This window comes from Dromiciops gliroides, chromosome 1, assembly GCF_019393635.1.
Source record: "Dromiciops gliroides isolate mDroGli1 chromosome 1, mDroGli1.pri, whole genome shotgun sequence".
Lineage (NCBI taxonomy): Eukaryota > Metazoa > Chordata > Mammalia > Microbiotheria > Microbiotheriidae > Dromiciops > Dromiciops gliroides.
In genome coordinates this window covers 97,427,985-97,448,785 of record NC_057861.1, presented here as the reverse complement: position 1 = coordinate 97,448,785, position 20,801 = coordinate 97,427,985, and the positions used below count along the sequence as shown (strand labels likewise).

The 20,801-nt window shown below is 40.3% G+C and overlaps 1 protein-coding gene across 1 annotated transcript in view; it reads left to right on the top strand.

Annotated features, from left to right (window-relative positions):
- The window catches only part of TG (thyroglobulin), a 395,662-nt gene that overhangs the window by 126,715 nt on the left and 248,146 nt on the right, over positions 1-20,801 (top strand). The window contains 2 exon segments of the mRNA XM_043991635.1: positions 2,101-2,298; positions 10,045-10,212. Of these exon segments, the coding sequence (XP_043847570.1) occupies positions 2,101-2,298; positions 10,045-10,212 (366 nt within the window).

The window sequence follows — 20,801 nt, the reverse complement described above, 5'->3', positions numbered from 1 at the left end:
AGAAAAAAAGAGGACACTGCAGGGCAAGGAGAAAATCTGGAGGATGAAAAATAAAATCATGGAATCTAAGCTGATAAGTTATGTGGTTTAAATTCTCACCCAAGGTGGGACAGATCCGTTTTTTCTCTAATTTTTAATTTTTTAAAAAAATCTGGGCTATGTCTGTTTCTTGGTGCATTTATTAAGTACTTGCTTTATATAGAACCCTGAGAACTACACTGCAGATAAAAAGTTTCGGTAGAATGGCCACTGCTTTCATGGAGTTTACAGTCTAATTTAGAAACACAGAATCATGGAATCCTAAAGTGGGAGGGGACTTCTAATGTTGTCTAAATTAGTCTTATCTGAATAAATGGTCTCACTCAGGGAAAGGTCTTACTGACTAGAGATGGGATCCCGGAGGGGGTTGCATTTAACTTGAGTTTGAAGAATGGGTGTAGATTCAAGTTGATAAAATATCTTCCTTTGGGTAAATTTAGCTTTGTATATAAGGGTAGCTAGGTAGAGAAGTGGATAGAAAGCCCGATCCTGGTGTCAGGAAGACCTGAGTTCAAATCTGGCTTCAGATACTTACTAGGTATGTGACCCTGGGTGTGTCACTTCATGCCATTTACTTCAGTTTACTTCAGTTTCCTGTAAAATGAGCTGGAGAAGGAAATGGCAAACCACTCTGGTATCCTTGCCAAGAAAACCCCAAAGGGGGTCATGAAGAGTTGGACAAAACTGAACAACAAACAGCAAGTTTTGTGTAATGATCTAATTGACTCTTATTGAAATTCTAGGAAAAGAGACTGTGCTCATTTTATAGATGGGTAAACTGAGTCATAGCTAACCAGCCATTATGGCTTTTAACTGGGCCAAATGTTAAAGAAAAAAACTTTTTGTTTTGGGAATCTAGAATGCTGTGTGGTGTGGGAGACCAGGGAGATGATGACTTGGGGAAGTTCAAACTGAACAGTAGGGGGTGCTGACAGATTGACAGATAATTAGAATGAGAATAATGCCTGTTCCTTTAAGGTTTACAAAGCACATCCATAGCCACAATTGTGCAAGACAGATCATGCAAACATTATTAGTGATAGTGGACATTCATTGAAAATAGGGATTATTTCATTCTTGGTATTTGCATTACCTGTAGTTGAAACACAGTAAATAAATGTTTAACAAATGCCTGCTGATATCCAGATTCCAGATTTATAAAGTGTTTTATATAATTACCTAATTTGATTTTCAGTAGCCCAAGTATTATTATCCATCTTTTATAGATGGGTAAATTGAGGCTCAGGGAAATTAAGTGATTTGCCCAAGGTAGCACAGCTAGTCAGTGATAGGCTTTAAGCTCTGATGTCTTCTGGCCTCAAATTCATGGCTTTTTCCTACTACCATAACACAGGGCCCCTTAACACCAACTAAGAGAATATTTAGCAAACCCTTAGGAACAGGAAGTTACAATTTACTCTCATGCACAGGCGTTCCTCTAGTTTCTACTTCTGCCATTGATTTCTGAATAAAAAGGGACTTTTTGTGTACTAACACCAGCACCAACAACCCTTCCCTCCACCTATCCAGGCTTTTTTTTTTTTTTTTTTAGTGAGGCAATTGGGGTTAAGTGACTTGCCCAGGGTCACACAACTAGTAAGTATTAAGTGTCTGAGGCCGGATTTGAACTCAGGTACTCCTGAATCCAGGGCCGGTGCTCTATCCACTGTGCCACCTAGCTGCCCCCCCAGGCTTTTTCTTTGGGACCTCCTAGTTATTATCCTGCTAAAAAGATGGAAGTTTAAGAAAGGAAGCTATAGATGGGATAGAAAGAGAATCATCTTAATCATTAAGGTTGTCCACAAGTGAAATAAGCTGCTTCAGAAAGTGGTGAACTCCCTAACACTGGAGGTATTTTAGAACATGTATGACTATTTCCTGACATTTACATGAGGATTCCCATTCCAGCATGGGTTGTACTAGGAGCCCTCTGTGTTCCTTCCACTTCTAATATTCCAAGGTCTTATGATTCTGTGAATTCTCTGAAACATCAACATGTTACTATCTCTGGGGCAAAAATTTTTGAAATTTCTTTTTTTACTCCCCTTCCTGATATCCTAGGGTATGAGTTCACCACATCTGGTCAGAAAACATTTGAGAAAACGGATTTCCAGAATACTCCCTCAGGAGTCTACCAGTCCATCATGTTCTCAGCAGATGCAGTAAATCTGACAGATACTCACCTCTACTGCCGCCTGGCCTGTGACAGAGAACCCTGCTGTGATGGCTTCATCCTCACTCAGACTTTGCTCGGAGGGGGTAATGATTGCATTAACCTGCTAGGTTTAGTGTTTTTTAGTGTTCACCAGCAGTAAAGAAGATCATTTGAATTGCTTCTGTGGTTATGCTGATGGATTCATGCTGGTCCAAGTAATTCATATTATCTGACCCCCAACCCTCAATGTGAACAGTGACCTGCATCTGTGAAACATTTAGAATAAAAGAATCTTAGAATATTAGACCCAGAAGGGATCTTAGATTTTAGAAAGAACTTAGAATGTCAGAGCTAGAAAGGACCTCAGGATAGAGAATGTTAGAGCCAGATGAGATATTAGAACACACAGTGTTAGAACAGAAAACATTGACTGTCAGAGCTCAAAAAAGACCCTAGAAATCCTGTTTTCTGACCCTGTCATTTTAAAGATGAGGAAACTGAGATCCAGAGAAATTTGAAATGATTTCATTGCCCTAAGTCATGAATTAATGGCTAAACTGGGAGCAAAACCCTAATCTATTGATTGCTAGTCCAATATTCTTTCCACTAGGTCACATTGCTTTGACCTGGGTTTAGCCTATGTAACTAGGGCCCAGTATATTTACTGGCATAGACAGACAAACAGACAGATGGATGGATAGATAGATCAGTCAGAAAGAGAGAGAGAGAGAGAGAGAGAGAGAGAGAGAACATTCATTAACTTTCTTTGTGATAAGCACTATGATAAGCATTGAGGATACAAATACAAGCAAACAAGACAGTCTCCAGTTCCTTTCCTCAAGAAGCTTACCTTCTAATTGGGTAAGACAACACATAAAGAGAGCTGGAAAGTGGGGAGAGGAGAATACATGCATGGTGGCATGATTTAGAACTGGTTGCAGGAAGTGAGGAGGATTCCTCCTTCTGGGCAAGATAAGACTTACTTATTAGAGCTGAAGGTGGTTCCAGAGCTGAGTCTAAGTATCCTCTGGGAAGGAAGCATAGATGATGGCTGGAGTGAAGGTGATAAGGTTTATAGCTGGTGGATGGGAAGGGTGTGTGTGTGTGTGTGTGTGTGTGTGTGCATAAAACTATGGTCCTTTATTTACCTCACTCATCCATCCATCCATCTATCCATCCATCCATCAATTCACCCATCAGTCTCTCTATCCATTCTTTTCCTATATTGAACTCCTAGTATTTGTGAAGTATTGTGCTCTAATTGACCACACTGAACATGCTCATGTCTAAAGGGAAAAATCGCCCCACTTCATATTCATCTCAATAGCCACAAGCTCGCTAACCTCTAGAGTGTCAGTCTCTTCCACACTGAACAATTTACCCTCGCGATCCTCATCTTGACTCTTATAATGTGCAAGATCCTGAGCTAGGGATTGAGGACAAGAACAAATGTGAATATGGTCATTGCACTCAATGAATTTATACTCTAGTTGGGTAACAAGGAAAGGACAAAGAACAGTAGATGAGAGCATTGCTACTGCAGGTAATTAGTATGGAAAAAGAGCTGGGCTCTAGTCCTAGCATAGCTACTAACTCTCTGTGGGACCTTGGGAAAGATATTCCATTTCTTTGGCTTTCCATTTCCACCATTGTACCTTGAACTTGTTGAAAGTTTTAGGTCCTTTTCAACTCTGTCATGCTATATTGCCCTGTTCTACCAAACTGTGTTCTAAGGTCCCTTCCAACTTTCACATTCCATGCTCTATTAGCCTGAATTTTAAGGTCCCTTCTTTCTCCAACATTCTATAAGTAACTATAGCTCGAGCTGATTCAAGCAAACCAAAGCCCTGCTTAAGGCCCATCTCACATATCTCAGAGTGTGCACATACACTGAGTGCTCCTTTTGAGATCTCTGTTTCCAGGCAGTTTGATTTATTCCTGGGACTCCCCTGACATTTCAGTCATCTAGGATTATTTTCCTCTTCCACCCTAAAATCATGTGGTATGCTGATCAGACAGCTGTGGTTTTCTCCTCCCAGTGGGTATTGTCACATATGCTTGTGTTATTTCCAATGCGTCTGCATGAGTATTTTAGTATCTTTCAAAAAGATACTAAATTGCTTTAAATTGGAAATGGAAGTTCTCAGCTGAGAAGAGGATCTGCCTGCTTAATCTGAGGAAGCGAATTACACTCTCTTTACTAGACAGCAGTACCTGATGACTAATTATTGATTGACCTTCCTCAGTATGCCAGTCCCAGCACTGTGCCTGACACTGGGGACACAAAGGCAAAAACAGACTCTGTGATCAAGGAGCTGTACAAAAAATAATTATTAATAACTATAACTAACCTGGAAAAATTATGATTATATGAAAAATGATAAATTTAGAAAAATTATAATTGGGTTGTAAATCCCTTCGTGGTTGCCAATAAAATGTAAAATATTTTGATAACTAGAGCTAATTTTGGGGGGCTAAACTATGGATGACTAATATTTCTGAGTGGAGGACTAATCTGGGGACTTTTGACTATTTGGCTATCTGACTGCGTTTAATTAAATATGGGCCGTTTATAAAGTTCCACCACACTGCTCCACTCCCAAATTGATAAGCAAAATATTAAGAAGCCTCTTAACTAAATAATCAAAGCAGAGTTTATTTATGAGATACTATTTAAAATTAAGAATACAGGGAAATAAAATGTACAACCTGACTGCTTTCCTGCGGTCTCTTTCCACTGCATCTCTTTCCCACCTGCTGCAATTGAACTTCTTGAATACAATAAGGGCCTTAGCCGCCTCCCGCCTCAGAGCATGTTACACTTTCACTGCTCAGCTATTTTCTTCTAACTCCCACTTTCTCCAACCTGTACCCTGTGCTGACCTGCTTCTGTGCTCTCCGCTGCCTCCTGGTCACTCTATCTTCTGCCGCCTTTGCTCCTAGTCCTGCGTTGCTGTTCCTCTCCTCCCCCATCTCTCCTTTCTAATCTCGTCAGCTGCCGCTTGACCTCTTCTCCGCCCTCCGTCAGCAGCCCCCGTTCCTTCTCAGCCCCGTCTATCTAGTCCGTCCTTGTCTGTGCCCCCTTCAATCTTGTCTATCTAGTGTGTCCTCTCTAGTCAGCCCCTCTCCTCTAGTCTAACTCCCAGGTCTATATATACCTTTTCTTCTCTCCACTCAAATCTCAGGGCTTTCTTCACCCCCACAGACCAAGCTAATCCACCAGCCAGGGCTGCGGCTGGTGGGGGGGGTGGGGTACACTCCCACTTCACGGCCCTCAGCACAGGCTATCCGGGATCTTTCAGATAGCTCCGCTCAGGTTGGAGGGAGCTGGGGGCTTTTTCCCCCCAGCTGTCTGACCTGGCGTCTTGTATAGCCCACGGGGCTTTTTCCGCTCAGCTGAAGCTGAGGAGGAGGGGGAGAGACCCTGAGGGCCTAAGGCTTTCTAATCTCAGCCTAAAGGTAGGGTCCCCAAATCAAAATAAATTTCCACAGAGCTAACATGCAGGAGAAAGCATGGTGGGTACTGGCCACACACAGTGCTGATCCTGAAGTCAGAGGGGACTTGGGTTCAAACCCTGCCTCTGACACTTACCTCCTAGGTCCTAGCTTCTTAAACTGTGGGTTGCCCGAATGTGGGGGTCGTGAAAAATTTGGCAACAGTCAAAGGTTACGTAGACCTACTTTATATACCTATATACCCAGGGTCACAGAAAAATTTCTCAGGTGAAAAGGGCTTAAGAGTGGAAAAAGTTTAAAGAAGCCCTGACCTAGGTAACCTCAGGGAAGTCCCATAACGTCCCCAGGCCTCAGTTTCCTAGTTGCTATAACAAGAGTTAAACTAGATGACCCCTGTGGTCTCCTTTAGAATAAGTTCTATGATTTCCATGCTTCTTCTTGGAACCATTGCTTTCATTTATAACATGAGGGGGTTAAACTGGATGACTCCTAACTATCTCTGAGCTCCGATGTTCCATGTTCTAGCTCATTCTTTTAACTCTTATGGTCTGTGTTCTGTGTTCTAACATCCTTACCAGTGCTGATGTTCTTGATTCTATGATATAAGAAATTAGACATGTAACATTTTTTTTGTTGTCGTCATTTTCAGTTGCTTCTAATGTTTTGTGACCCCATTTGTGGTTTTCTTGGTAAAGATATTGGAGTGGTTTGACATTTTCTTTTCTAGCTCATTTTACAGATGAGGAAACTGAGGCAAACAGGGTTCAGTGACTTGTCCAGGGTCACATAGCTAGTAAGTGTCTGCGACCAGATTTGAGCTAAGATAAGTCTTCCTGACTCAGGGCCAGGTGTTTTATCTGCTGCGCCACCTACCTGTCCAGATAAGTAACCTAGATGTTTATAAAAAATGAAACAAATTAAAAATTACTCCCAGGAACAAAGTACTCTATGATTAAAAGGGGGGGAAAGCACATTTATTTAGCATGAAAAAGAGAACTGGATTTAAAATTAGGACACGTAGGTTTTGCATCCTGACTTTGCTGCTTACTAGTCAGTGATCAATCCACAAACATTTATCAAGTACCTACTATGTGTCAATCATGCCACAAATCACTTCTTTGTTTTCCCATCTGTAAAACAGAGACAATAATACCATCTACCTCACAGAGCAACTGTTAGTAAAGTGAGTTATAGACTATAAAAGCCTATGGAATTACAGGTTATTATTTTATATAGAGCTTTAAGGTTTTCAAACCATTTTGTATATATTATTTTATTTGATATAACCCTTGGGAGGTAGCTACTGTTATTATCTACATTTTACATCTGTGGAAACTGAGGCACAGAGGGCCTAAGTGACTTGCTCAAAATCACACAGCCAGTAAGGATCTGAGACAGTATTCAAAGTCAGATCTTCCTGACTCCAGGACCCATGTTCTATCATCTGCACCACCAATCCTCACAATATCATGGATGATAACAGGATAGATATAATTCAACTCCATTTTCCAGAAGAGAAAACTGTACTAACCATCTTCCCTAGCTGCGATGCTTTTCCTCCTCATCTCAGCCTCAGTTTCCTTGGGTCCTCTCAAATCTTCGCTCAAATCCAACATTTTGCAGGAGACACTTCCTAGTCCCCTTCTTCCTCTGGACACTAGTGCAGTCTTCACTAAGATACTAATTTACCCTTATCTAATCCACACCTATCTTTAATGCAGCCAATTATTGACTAGTCATCTCCTCTATTAGAATTTAGCTCCTAGAGAGCAGGGGTTGTTTTTGCTTTATCTCCTCTCCCCAGTGCTTAGCACCATGTCTGGCACAGAGCAAGCACTAACTAAATGCATTCTTTCTTTTTTTTTTTTTTTAAGTGAGGCAATTGGGGTTAAGTGACTTGCCCAGGGTCACACAGCTAGTAAGTATTAAGTGTCTGAGGCCGCATTTGAACTCAGGTTCTCCTGACTCCAGGGCCGGTGCTCTATCCACTGCGCCATCTAGCTGCCCCTAAATGCATTATTTCTGATTGCCAGATTGGTTGGTGTGAGAAGTGGCTGTAGAACCCAATCCTTCTGACTCTACTTCTCTGGGCTCCCTCATTCTCCTGTACATGTTACTCCCAAACCATAACTTCTTTATTATATGCCACATCATTTTGGCTATTTAAAGTTTATTCATTTTTCCTTGAGATCATATGTGGAAATAATTTTTTTTTCTTCCATGGAATAGTCAGCTCAGAGGAGTTTTTGGCTAAAATTTAACTTCTATTTTCCTCCAAGTTTAATGCCTTTAAAAAATGTAATAGGATATAGGCTAACAACTTTTGGGATTTCAAAGTGAAAATTTTACTTTTTTCTCCCCTCTTAAAAATATTATTTTTTGCAATATAGGCAGATGTGTTTCCCAGGTTCATCCTATTGGCAAGCTTAGAATTTAATTGAAGTATTTGAAAACACTTGGGCCAATTCCGGCTCCAAACAGGCCCTATTTCCTGTTGGGTCCTCATGACTTTCCCTGTAATACCATTTAGCTCTCTGGGTTTGTGCCATTTGAGTCCTGGGAAAAGCTTTCCACCCTTTATTCCCTTCCCCTGAAGCTCTGGTTTCCATTGATATTTCCTGAGTTAAACCTTATGACATCTCCCTACATTTAAGCTTGTGTCACTTTGAAATTGGCTTTGGTAGCACAGCTTGGCCATAAAGGACGGGGGTGGGGGGTATATTAGGATAAACTGAGCCAGCCTTAATCCCTGCCCATTGCTATCTCATTCCCTACCCACAGAGCTCTCATTGACTTGAGAGGGGCTGGTGTTGGGCTATATGTTTCTGTTCTGAGGTCTGGTACACCTGCCTATTTTTTAATTCCATTTTTCCCCCTTTGGTCTCCCCAATCTGCTTTTATTGGTGTGTTCTGTTTTGACATCAAAAAAATTTACAGATTTCACCCACTCTGAGAAGTCTCTTGTAACAAAGTCAGGTATTTAAATAAAACTAATGATATATTTTTCAGGCAACTATGTGACTCAGTAGATAAGAATGCTGGGCACTAGAGAGTCAGGAAGAGCTGAATTCAAGTCTAGCCTCAGACACCTACTAGCCATGTCTCTGGGAAAGTCAATCAACTTCTGTTTGCCTTAATCTACTGGAGAAGGAAATAGCAAACCATTCCACTATCTTTGCCAAGATAACCCCATGGATAGCATCGGCCACACTATGGTCCACGAGGTCATGAAGAGTTGGACACAACTTAACAACAACAAAGATAGATTTACCTCAACTTTCTCTCCTCTCGCTTTTCAGCTTCTTTTTTGTATGTTGTCCTCTTCATCAGATTGAAAGCTCCTTGAGGGCAAGGATTCTTCTTTTAAAAATTTGTAACCCTAGTGCTAGCATAAGGTCTACCATGGAATATGGCAGGTGCTTAATAAATGTTTATCGAATCTAAAAGTATGTGTAATATTTCACATCTGTAACCCCTACCCCCACCCCACTTGCTACCTTTCTATTTTTAATTTTTTTAAAATAACAAATCTATTTCTTTCTCTCCCCCTTCATTCTGACTCATGTTGGCAGAGTGGATAGAACAATAGATCAGGAGTAAGGTGGACCTGAGTTCAAATCTGGGCTCAGTTATTTACTAGCTGTGTGATCTTGGACAAGTCAGTTGGCCTGCTTGCCCCAGTTTCCACATCTGTAAAATGGGAGCCTACTTCTCAGAGTTATAAAACTAAAATGAAATATTTGTAAAGTGCTTTGTATACCTTTGCAGCTAGGTGGTGCAGTGGAGAGAGTGTGGGGCCTGAAAGTCAGGATGACTCATCTTCTGGACTTCAAATCCAACCTCAGATACTTTCTACCTGTGTGACACTGGGCAAGTCATTTAATCCTCTTTGCCTCAGTTTCCTCATCTGTAAAATGAGTTGGAGAAAGAAATGGCAAACTACTCCAGTAACCTTGCCAAGGAAACCCCAAATAAGGTCAAGGAGAGTTGGACATGACTGAACCACAACAATTACATATTTTAATTCGAGTCATTATTATTCCTAAGCTCGATGATCCATTTTGTACAGTTAGCTCTCTAATAATTCAGAATTCCAGTTTCTATAAAGTGACAATGAAATCCCTTATCCTTTATAACACTGTGATTTTTAGATTACTTTATATACAATGTTTCATTTGAAACTCACATAGCCCTGGGAAGCAGGTTAGAAACTTGGTCATCATCCCCATTTTTCAGATGAGGAAACTGAGACCCAGAAAAGATAAAGTGATTTGCCCAAGGTCACACATCTAAGAATGCAGCGTTGCCAGGACAAGAAACCTAGCCCCCAAAGTCCCAGGTTTTTTACTGTATCACATTTCTAACCTCAATTGCTTCTTTTCTTGAATGTATAGGTACAATCCTCTGTGCGCTGATGAGCTCCCCTGATGTCCTGCTCTGCAATAAAAATGACTGGAGGCCATCTTCAGAGGGCCAGGGTGCTGGCATATGTGACAATGTGAAGTATGACCCAAGGAAGAAGCAGTTTATATTGAGCCTGGGAGGGCAAGAGTTCACAGGAAGTAAGTAAACACACCACCTGCATTTCCTAAGCCTGTTCAACCACCTTAATGAGCAAGAAGGGCCTTGTCGCCTGAGAAGACATTCACATCTTTTTTTTTTTACTCATTTGCTTACTTTTTTTTTCAAAATTCTGTCAGAGGCAGTGTGGGGTAATGTCTAGAGAGCTGGCTTTGGAGCCAGGAAGACCTGAGATCAAAGTCCTGCCTCTGAGACATACTGACTGTGTGACCCTGAGCCAGTCATGTCACCTATCTGTGGCCCCAGGCAACTTGAGAAAGTGCTGACCTGCACTGGCAGAAGGAGCTTCCTCTTCCAGCATTTCATCTATACCAATGAAATCACAGGTCCAGCCTTTAAGCCTATCCTCTATAAAATATTTATGAAGATAGTCTACATTGTAACAAGAGCATTCTTGATGAAAACATGGGAAGGGAACATTATCAGATTATCTTTCTACGGCTGACCATATCTGCACAGTTGTGCCACTGATTGAGAGATGAAAAGATTATAAAGTCCCACTGTATCTAGTTACTGGTTTTTAGCAAAGCAAATAACTTAACATACCCCAAATTAGGTGAAAGCCTTTCCTCAAGCAGGTTGTATTTTGTATGTTTGTTGGACTCATGTGAGAGTCTATTTAATAGACGTTCAGTCATTTTTTAGCCATCTCCAATTCATTGTGACTCCATTTGGGGTTTTCTTGGCAAAGATACTGGAGTGCTTTGCCATTTCCTTCTCCAGCTCATTTGACAGATGAGGAAACTGAGGCAAACAGGGTGATGTGATTTGCCCAGGATCACACAGTTAATGTCTGAGGCCAAATTTGAATTCACAAAGGTAAATATTCCTGAAGCTAGGCTTGGCATTCTATCCACTGTGCCACCTAACTGTATAGATAGAGTACTAGGTTTGGTGTCAAGGAATTGGGGTTCAAATCTTGGTTTTTCTACATCTTACCCATGTGACCTTGGGCTCCCCTTTATAGACCTTAGTTTCTTTATTTGTAAAAGTTATGCAGTTGGGGCGGCTAGGTGGCGCAGTGAATAAAGCACCGGCCTTGGATTCAGGAGTACCTGAGTTCAAATCCGGCCTCAGACACTTGATACTTACTAGCTGTGTGACCCTGGGCAAGTCACTTAACCCCCGTTGCCCCGCAAAAAAAAAAAACCCAAAAACAAACAAACAAACAAACAAAAAAAGTTATGCAGTTGGCCTAACTCAGAGGTCTTAGGAAGTCCATGAGTTTGGATAGGGGGAAAAATATCACATCTTTATTTCCCTGTCATTTGTAATTTTATGTATTTTGTTTTATGAATTTAAAAACATTATTCTAAGAAAGCATCCATAGATTTCCAGATAGTCAAAGGGAAACATGACATGGAAAAAGGCTAATAATCCCTGGAGTGGGTGATGTTTAAGGTTCTTTCTAGCTTAAAATATAATTGTGTGAAATCCCTTTCTTTGGAATTGATGCCAAGAGGCAGAACTGACACACATCTCCCCATCACAATTTGAAAAATCCCATAAAGGAAAATGTCATTGTCATATTCTGATAAAAGTAGAATACTGTATGCAATGAATCCTTCTTACCATGTCCTCATGTAGGTTAAGAAACTTTCCTATAGGGGCAGCTAGGTGGCGCAGTAGATAGAGCACCAACCCTGGAGTCAGGAGTACCTGAGTTAAATCTGGCCTCAGACACTTAATGCACACTTACTAGCTGTGTGACCCTGGGCAAGTCACTTAACCCCAATTGCCTCACTAAAAAAAAAAAAGAAAGAAACTTTCCTATTGGGCAGCTAGGTGGCACAGTAGATACAGCAGCGGCCCTGGATTCAGGAGGACCTGAGTTCAAATTTGGCCTAAGACACTTGACACTTACTAGCTGTGTGACCTTGGGCAAGTCACTTAACCCTCATTGCCTCACCAAAAATAAATAAATAAATAAATAAACTTTCCTATCGTCATCCAAAATAAGATTTATATCTATAAGAAACCTAAGCAGCAGGTAGGTAGTACTGTGTCTGGAGTCAGGAAGACCTGAATTCCTATTTAGTCTCAGACACTTACTAGCTGTGTGCTCCTGGGCAAGTAACTTAACCTCTGTTTGCCTCAGTTTCCTCAATTGTAAAAAGAGGATAATAATAGCACCTACCTTCCAGGGTTGTTGTGAGGATCAAATGAGATAATAATTATAAAACACTTAGCATAGTGTCTGGCACATAGTAGGTACTTAATTGTGGGTTGCTTCCTTTAGAAATCATTCGGTTCCGGGCAGCTAGGTGGTGCAGTGGATAGAGCACCGTCCCTGGAGTCAGGAGTACCTGAGTTCAAATTCGGCCTCAGAAACTTAACACTTACTAGCTGTGTGACCCTGGGCAAGTCACTTAACCCCAATTGCCTCACCAGAAAAAAAAAAGAAATCATTCAGTTCTACCTTTTGATTTTGCAGATAAGGAAAGTAAGAGGTCCAGAAAGGACAGATGACTAACCTAAGGCCACACAGACAGTACACAGCAAGTTCATTGAATACTTATCTAGTGGGTTTTTTTCTAGAATATGAGGGCAATGTAAATGGAAAGGACCCTAAGTGGTTGCATTGAAGCTGAAGTTCTAGGACCCTGGTTAAAATCCTGGCTCAGCTGCTTTTGACCTGTGTGATGTTGGGCAAATCATTTAGCTTATCTAAGGTTCCCTCTTACTAAATAGAGTGGGCAGGGGGGGGGGGTAGATGACCTTGAAGGTCCTTTCCATTCTAGATCTGTTGTGCCAAGATCACATACTCAGATCCTTGAACACAGAATATTGTTGGTGGAAGGGATCCAGTCCAACCTTCTCATTTTGCTGAGAAGAAAAGGGAAGCCCTGAGATATACAGTGGTTTTTCCAAAGTCACGCAACTATGTGAATGAGTAGATTATAACTTAAATCTAAGTCTCCTTACTCCACATCCAATATTCTTTCCATGATGGCATATGTCTTTTGATTACTATCTATCTCTGCATCTAATATGGTATCTGGCTCAATTATTAAAAAATAGTTATTCAGTACCTACTATATGCAAGATCCTATGTTAAGCAGCGACTAATAGGTGCTCAGGCAGCTAGGTAGCTCAGTGGATGCAGTGCCAGGCTCATTTTCCTGAGTTCAAATCTGGCCTCAGACACTTATAAGCTGTGTGACCCTGAGCAAGTCACTTGACTTTGTTTGCCTCAGTTTCCTCATCTGGAAAATGAGCTGGTGAAGAAATATGGCAAATCACTCCAGTATCTGCCAAGAAGATGGGGTCAAAAAAGGGTCAAATGAATGAACAACAGCTCCTTAGTATTTGTTGGAATTCATGTTGTGAGAAAAGCAGCAGCTGCTGGTCCTCTTCCTTTGGTGAAGATGTATATTGAAGCCCTAGGTACTCATCTTTTTTGTTATATGCATTTAGTTTGGGCTGCAAGCAGCCCTTGCACCACAAGCCCAAGGAAATGGTTGCGGGTTCCCCACTCTGACAGTGAAGTGGCTTCCAAACCACATGCAGGTGTCTATGGAGATGACCTTACTGAGCACCTGGGCCTTACAATGAATGGGTGCCCTGTGACTCAAGACCAAAGGGTATGATGCTGATATAACTTACAATGAAACTTCACACAATAGCATTGGAAGGTTAGCTAGAAGGGACTTTAGGATGTAGTCTATTCACAGTACAGAATGTAGAAAGTCACGAGGTGAGAGGCACCTTCTTCTAACATAGAAAAGTAGAACCGAGAGCTGTAATGTTGGTGCTAGGAGGAACCTTTGAGGTCATCTGGGCCAGCCTTTTCTTCATACAGATGAGTCATATTATCCACAGCTACATGCCATGCCATGTAGGATATTGATAATAAGGATGAGGATTGGACATGTGATTTCATTGACATAGGGGGACTCCCAGGAGAGAAAACTCTCTGCTTAGACAAATCCTCAACTTATAGAGTTGCCCAAAGCACTGAGAAGTGACTGGCTCAGTGTTATGTAGTATGAGTCAGAGGTCTGCCTTGAACCCGGGTCGTTTGACCTGGAGACAAACTCTCTATCTATTATAGCATCTTTAACAAGAGCAACAACAATAATGATGGTGATTTTTAAAAATCAGTGGAAATTTTGAAAAGCATTTTGGCCAATTAAATTTAAATTTAATTTTCAACAAGGACAACAAATCAGGCAGAAAAGCAAAATCAGGCAAAGGGAAGCAAAAAAGAAAAGGTGATGGTGATATGAGGATTCATGGCATTGCTTAGAACAAAATAAACAACTGAATATATATTAAAGGCTTTACAGAAGCTAGAGAAGTTTAAAAAAAGCAAAATAGAATTTCCAAACGAAGATGTAGAAACTTGTATGTGGTTGCATGAAGTACAACTCAATGAAAATGTAAGTTGGATCAAATAAGAAGCAATGCCTTTCACAGGTTAATATAATGAATGAATAAAATGGATGACCATAATTCTAGTCTCTAGAAAAAATTCAAAGGGGGGTGATAATGAGTGGATGGCACAGATAAGATCTGTAACTAATGACTTAAATGCTTTACAGTGGTGCATTAGGGTATGCTTTTTTAAGTTTTTTTTTTAATTTAGCATTCATTTAAAAAAAATTTGAGCTCCAAATTTTCTTCCTCCTTCCAGCCCATCCCCCATCTATTTTTAAAAATTACTAATGTGGCATTTTACCAAATTCCTCTCAGATATCAGTCTGATACCACATTTTTTAAACAGAAGTCATCACCTATCTATTATCAAAACTGAGGACCAGTGATGCCTCCAAATATAGACAAATTTCATATTTATGTATTTTATACAACATATTCACAGTTTGCATCATGGAAAATATCTTTAAATGAAAGAAAAAATATATATACACACATATACATACATGTATACATATATACATATATATCTATCTATTTGTCTCTCTCTCTCTCTCTCTATATATATATATAGAGAGAGAGAGAGAGTGTCTGAATCAATCAACCTTCTTTAAATACCTTCCATGTGCCAGGCAATGTACTAAACACTGGCAATATTAAAAAAGGGCAAAAGACAGTTCCTCCCTTCAAGGAATGCATAATCCAATAGGGGAAACAGGATGAAAATAAATATATACAAAGAAGCTATATACAGGGTAAATAGGAAACGATTAACAGAAGGAAAGTACCAGAGTTATGAGGGAGTGGGAAAGACTTGCCTTAAAAGATGGGATTTTTGTTGAACTTGAAGGAAGCCTGGGAAACCAGGAAGTGGAGTAAAGGAGGGAGAATGTCTTAGGCATAGGGGACAGAGAAAATGCCTGGAGCAAAAAAGGCTTGCCAAAAAAGGATCTCCAGTATAAAAAGCAAATTATTTATTCTGTAAGTATTGACTAAGGTGCCCCCATAACATCAAAACATGCCTATTGGCTTTGTTAATAGTCACAAAGACTTTGATTCGGTTAGTTCTGCACTCATGTACAGAGTATAGTAATTCAAGTAATATAAATATATAACATAGATCAAAGTGTAGTGAGAGTGCTAGAGTATGGATGACCATCTGAAAAACTGATCTCTAAAACTTGTCGGTACCATAAAGAATCATATAAAACCTGTATTTTTTCCAGAGATAGTTCAGAGCAATTGTGATTCTGCCTAGTTTTAAATTCATTATCATCTCTCTTAACTAGAACTAAGTATGCTTACATATGAGAAAGGAAGAAAAACCAAAACTTTTTTTAACCATTTGATGTATATGGATAAAATCAAGTTATAGGACCCCGTCTAAAAAGAGAGGAGGACCTGAGTTCAAATTTGACTTTAGATCTAACTGTGTGACCCTGGGCAAGTCACTTTACTCTGCTTCAGTTTCCTCATCTGTAAAATGATACGGAAAAGAAAATAGCAAACTACTCCAGGATATTCATCAGGAAAACCCCAAATGAGGTCTCAGAATCAGAAACAACTGAAACGACTCAATAACAAGAACAAAAAGATATTTATCAACTCCTTCTTGAGGACTTTTTCCTCTGATGATATAAAAATATCATATGGATTTAATAAGTGTAAAATTTTTAATATACACATAAGAAAAAAAGAAACTGAAGGCTTTGAGCTTGAATTAGAGGTCACCTTGAACCAGGGAGTGAAGGTGATAGGCAAGAATCATGGAGCATAAAAGTATGTTATAAACGCAAAATCTGTGTCTGGCTATATTTAGAGACTTATTAGAATTCTGAAATCAAAGCTATACATCAAAAAATAAATTGAAAGCAATTAGCACCTACATAGTACTAGTAAGTGTGTGTCTTCAGAACTGTAAAATGGCCTTTTGAAAAACTGGAAACTAGCCAAACAAAAACCTACACAATATTAACAAAACACAGGCTTGCCAACTAAGGCAGATTCAGAAAGACAAATACTTATAAAACTTTCATGCCAAAATAAGGGGCCAGCTAGGTGGCACAGTGGAGAGAGTGCTGGCCCTGAAATTTGGGAGGACCTGAGTTCAAATCTGGCTTCAGCTAACTTGGCACTTACTAGCTGTGTGACCCTGGGCAAGTCACTTAACCCTGATTACCTCAAACATCCTGGCCATCTCCAGTCATCCTGATCTATATCTTGCTGTTGGCCCCAGATGACTCTGGAGGAGAGAGTGAAATTGGTGACTTTCCACAGTCCTCCCTCACTTCAATTCACTGAAAGTTGTTGCATCACCCAATGTCATGGTCCTCTTTGATAACTAAGGACAAACAACAACAGCCAAAATAAGGAGAGTGGGGATTATTAATACTAGGAGCATATGAAAGACAAGTAAAAAAAGAGAGGTTCTCTAGGAGGAGGCAGACATCACTCTTCTGAGCTAACAGGTACTTGTCCAATGTGACTGGAAGTGACTTGGATATAGAACACGAATAACAAAGGTCCAGGAGTGAAATCAAAAGGACCTCCATGGGCAGAAGCCACATTAATGCAACCAACAATATGTTGACAACAAAGCTTAGAATGAACCACTAAGTCATGAAGATTCATTTGTGGAAATAGTGGTTTATGACGGTGACTCTAGACCAAGTCATTGTCACCAGAAACTGCAGAAGGGTTACCTTTAAGGAGAGTGGAATGAATGATCAATGATTCGAGACAACAGCAGAAAACAGGAAGCACGTCATTGTGTTGGTGTTGTTTTTGTACAGTTGTGTCTGACTTTTTCTGTCCCCGTCTTTTTATTTTCTTGACAAAGATACTGGAGTGGTTTGCCATTTCCTCCTCCAGCTCACTTCATGGATCAGGAAATTGAAGCAAATAGGGTGAAGTGACTTGCCCAGGGTTACACAGCTAGTAAGTATCTGAGGTCATATTTGAACTCAGGAAGATGAGTCTTCATGACTTTCAGGACTGGCACTCTATTCACTCTGCCACCTAGCTGCCTGTCATTGTAAGCTATAAAAATTCAGTACTTATGGATTAGGTACCAAAAAGTGACCAGGTGGTGGGAATTAAACAGCAGAACTACACGATTTTAAGTGGGGGACAAATGACAAATTCCTATACTTCAAATACAGGTCCCAAAACATACTGATAAACTCAGCCAGTTAGTCAGTCAACATTTATTAAGCATCTATTATGTGTCAGGCACTGTTTAAGTGCTAGGGAACAAAGAAAGGCAAAAGACAGTCCTGGGGGCAGCTAGGTGTCACAGTGGATAAAGCACTGGCCCTGGATTCAGGAAGACCTGAGTTCAAATCCAGACTCAGACACTTGACACTTACTAGCTGTGTGACCCTGGACAAGTCACTTAACCCCCACTGCCCTGCCCAAAGAAAAAGACAGTCCCTGCTCTCAAGGAGTTCACAGTCTAGTAGTGGATACAACTTGAAAAAAAAAACTATATTCAAATAAGAAATATATGGGGTCCTCAGAAGGAAGGTGCTAGAATTAAGGAGGATCAGGGGAAGCTTCCTGTAGAAGGTGGGGTGTTAGGTGGGGCTTGAAGGAAGCCAGAGAAGCTAGGAGGCAAATAAACTGTCCTGCAACTAGACCTGTTAGGAGGGAATATGATGCATGATTAACTGTAAGGGAGGCACAAAGGACAGTGGGAGTTTCAAAGAGGACAAAGTAATTTTTCTGATGGGGAGTTCAAAGAAGGATTCCTGGGGGAGTCGTCATTTGAGCCAGGCCTTGAAGGATGGGGGTGAATTCTAGGGATAAGGCATTCCAGGCAAGATCACAAAAAGAAAAGCGTGCAGGATATGTAAGAAGAATGGTGAATAATTCATTCTGGTTGAAACTTTCTATGCAAAATATTCATGTAAATGAGGCTTCAGAAAGGTAGGGTGGTACCTGGTTAGGGCAGACTTTGAGCATCAGGCGAAGGGTGAAGGCTAAGGTCATCTAGTCTAACCATTTTACAGATGAGGAAACTGAGGCCCATGTGCATGACTTACCTAAGTTCACACAGCTAGGAAATACCTGGATCAGGACTCAAACCCAGATCCTCTGACTTCAAAACTATTGTTTTGAATGTTTCACAGTACCACACTGTAGGAGTTAGTGACAGAAGGCAGAGCTAGAATTCAGGGATAAATTTTACTAAAAGCAAGAACAAATTTATATTAAGAGGAGAGGGAAGACCTTCTCAGTAATTAGGCATATACCAAAGTAGAATGAGGCATGCAAAGAGGCAGAGGAACTAGAGACCAAATTGCCAACATTCACCACGTTATGGAGAAAGCTAGGGAGTTCCAGAAAAATATCTACTTCCGTGTCATTGACTACACTAAAGCCTTTGACTGTGTGGATTACAATAAAATATGGCAAATCCTCAGATGGAAGTACCTGATCATCTTACTTATTTCCCAAGAAATCTGTATGTGGTCCAAGATGTAACAGTTAGAACCAAACATGGAACAACTGATTGGTTTAAGATCAGAGGAGAATGACAAGGCTAAATACTGTCATTTTATCTACTTAACTCATATGCAGAGTACATCGTGTGAATGCCAGGCTGTATGAATCAAAAGCCAGAATTAAGGTTGCCAGGACAAATGTGAACAATTTCAGATATGCAGATGTTGCCCCTCTGATGGTAGAAAGTGAAGAGGAATTAAGAAACCTCTTGAAGAGGATGACAGTGGAGAGTATAAAAAGTAGCTTGAAGCTTCACATCAAGAACTAAGATCGTGGCAATTGTTCCCATCACTTCCTGGCAAATAAAGGGAGAAAAATGAGAGCAGTGTCAGATTTTATATTCTTGGGCTCAAAGATCATTACAGACAGTGAAAGCAGTGATGAAATTTAAAGACACTTGCTCCTTGGAAGGAAAGCTATGGCAAATCTGGACAGTAACCTAAAAAGCAGAGCTACCACCAGTGGCAATGTATGGTTGTGAGGGTTGAACTATAAGGAAAGCTGAGAGCCACAGCATTAATGCTCTTGAATTGTGGTACGGGAGAAGACTTTTGAGAGTCCCTTAGACAGCAAGGAAATCAAATCAGTCAATACTTAAAGAAATTAATTCAGACTATTCACCAGAAGGTCAAATACTGAAGCTGAAGCTTAAATACTTTGACCACATAATGAGAAAATGGAGTTCACTAGAAAAGACCTTAATGTTGGGAAAGATTGAAGGTAAAAGGAGGAGGCGATGACAGAGGATGAGATGGTGTCACAGAAGCAACAAGCATAGCTTGGACACACTTTGGGAGATCATAGAAGATGGAAGGGCCTGGCATGCTATGGTTCATTGGGTCACAAAGAGTTGGAGATGACTGAATGACCACCACCACAAAAGTAAAATGGATTAATTCTGAAAGTAGGGGTTTCATTTCTGTGAAGGTCTTCCAACAAGAGCTAGATGATCAAACATCAGACATAATGTAGAGGAGATTAATGGTCAGGCCTCTGAGGTCTTTTCCAAGGCTAAGATTCTGTGAATTCATGATTCTAACTTTAATCCAGAAGAAAAGAGGTAGCCAGTAAAGGGATTTGGGCAGGGAGTGTTGCAATCAGAGCTGAGAATTAGGAAGATGAATCTAAGGAACAATTTAACAAAGAAAAGAACACTGGCTTCAAACTCAGAGGATTCTGATTCAAATCACATCTTTTTCACCTATTAACTTTATGACTTTTAGCAAGTCACTTAACCATTTAAAACTCATTTTCCTCATCTGTAAAATGAGTGGGTTGGACTAGACGGTCTACAAGGCCCTTACAAATTTAAATCTATCACCCTATGATGTGCAGGTATTATTGGGGGAGAGGAGGAGACGGTAGGGGGTAAGACCTTGTCAAGAGGTTATTTCAGGTGGCACTTGGTAATGAAGGCCTAAGTAGGATTATAGAGATTGGCTCCAATTGATCTGTTTTATATATCTCTATATAGCTCTAAATATACATATATGTATATGTATGTCTTGTTTCTATTTGGTAGTTTGTATATTATTTCTCTCATTAGACTGTGAGGTCCTGGAGAACAGGGCCTCTTCCCCCTCTCCCCCCTCACCTTTTCTTTGTATCCTAGAACTTAGCACAGAGCCTGGCTCACAGAAGGTATTTGGTAAAGTCGAATTAATTTTACTTGGCAATAAAAACAGAA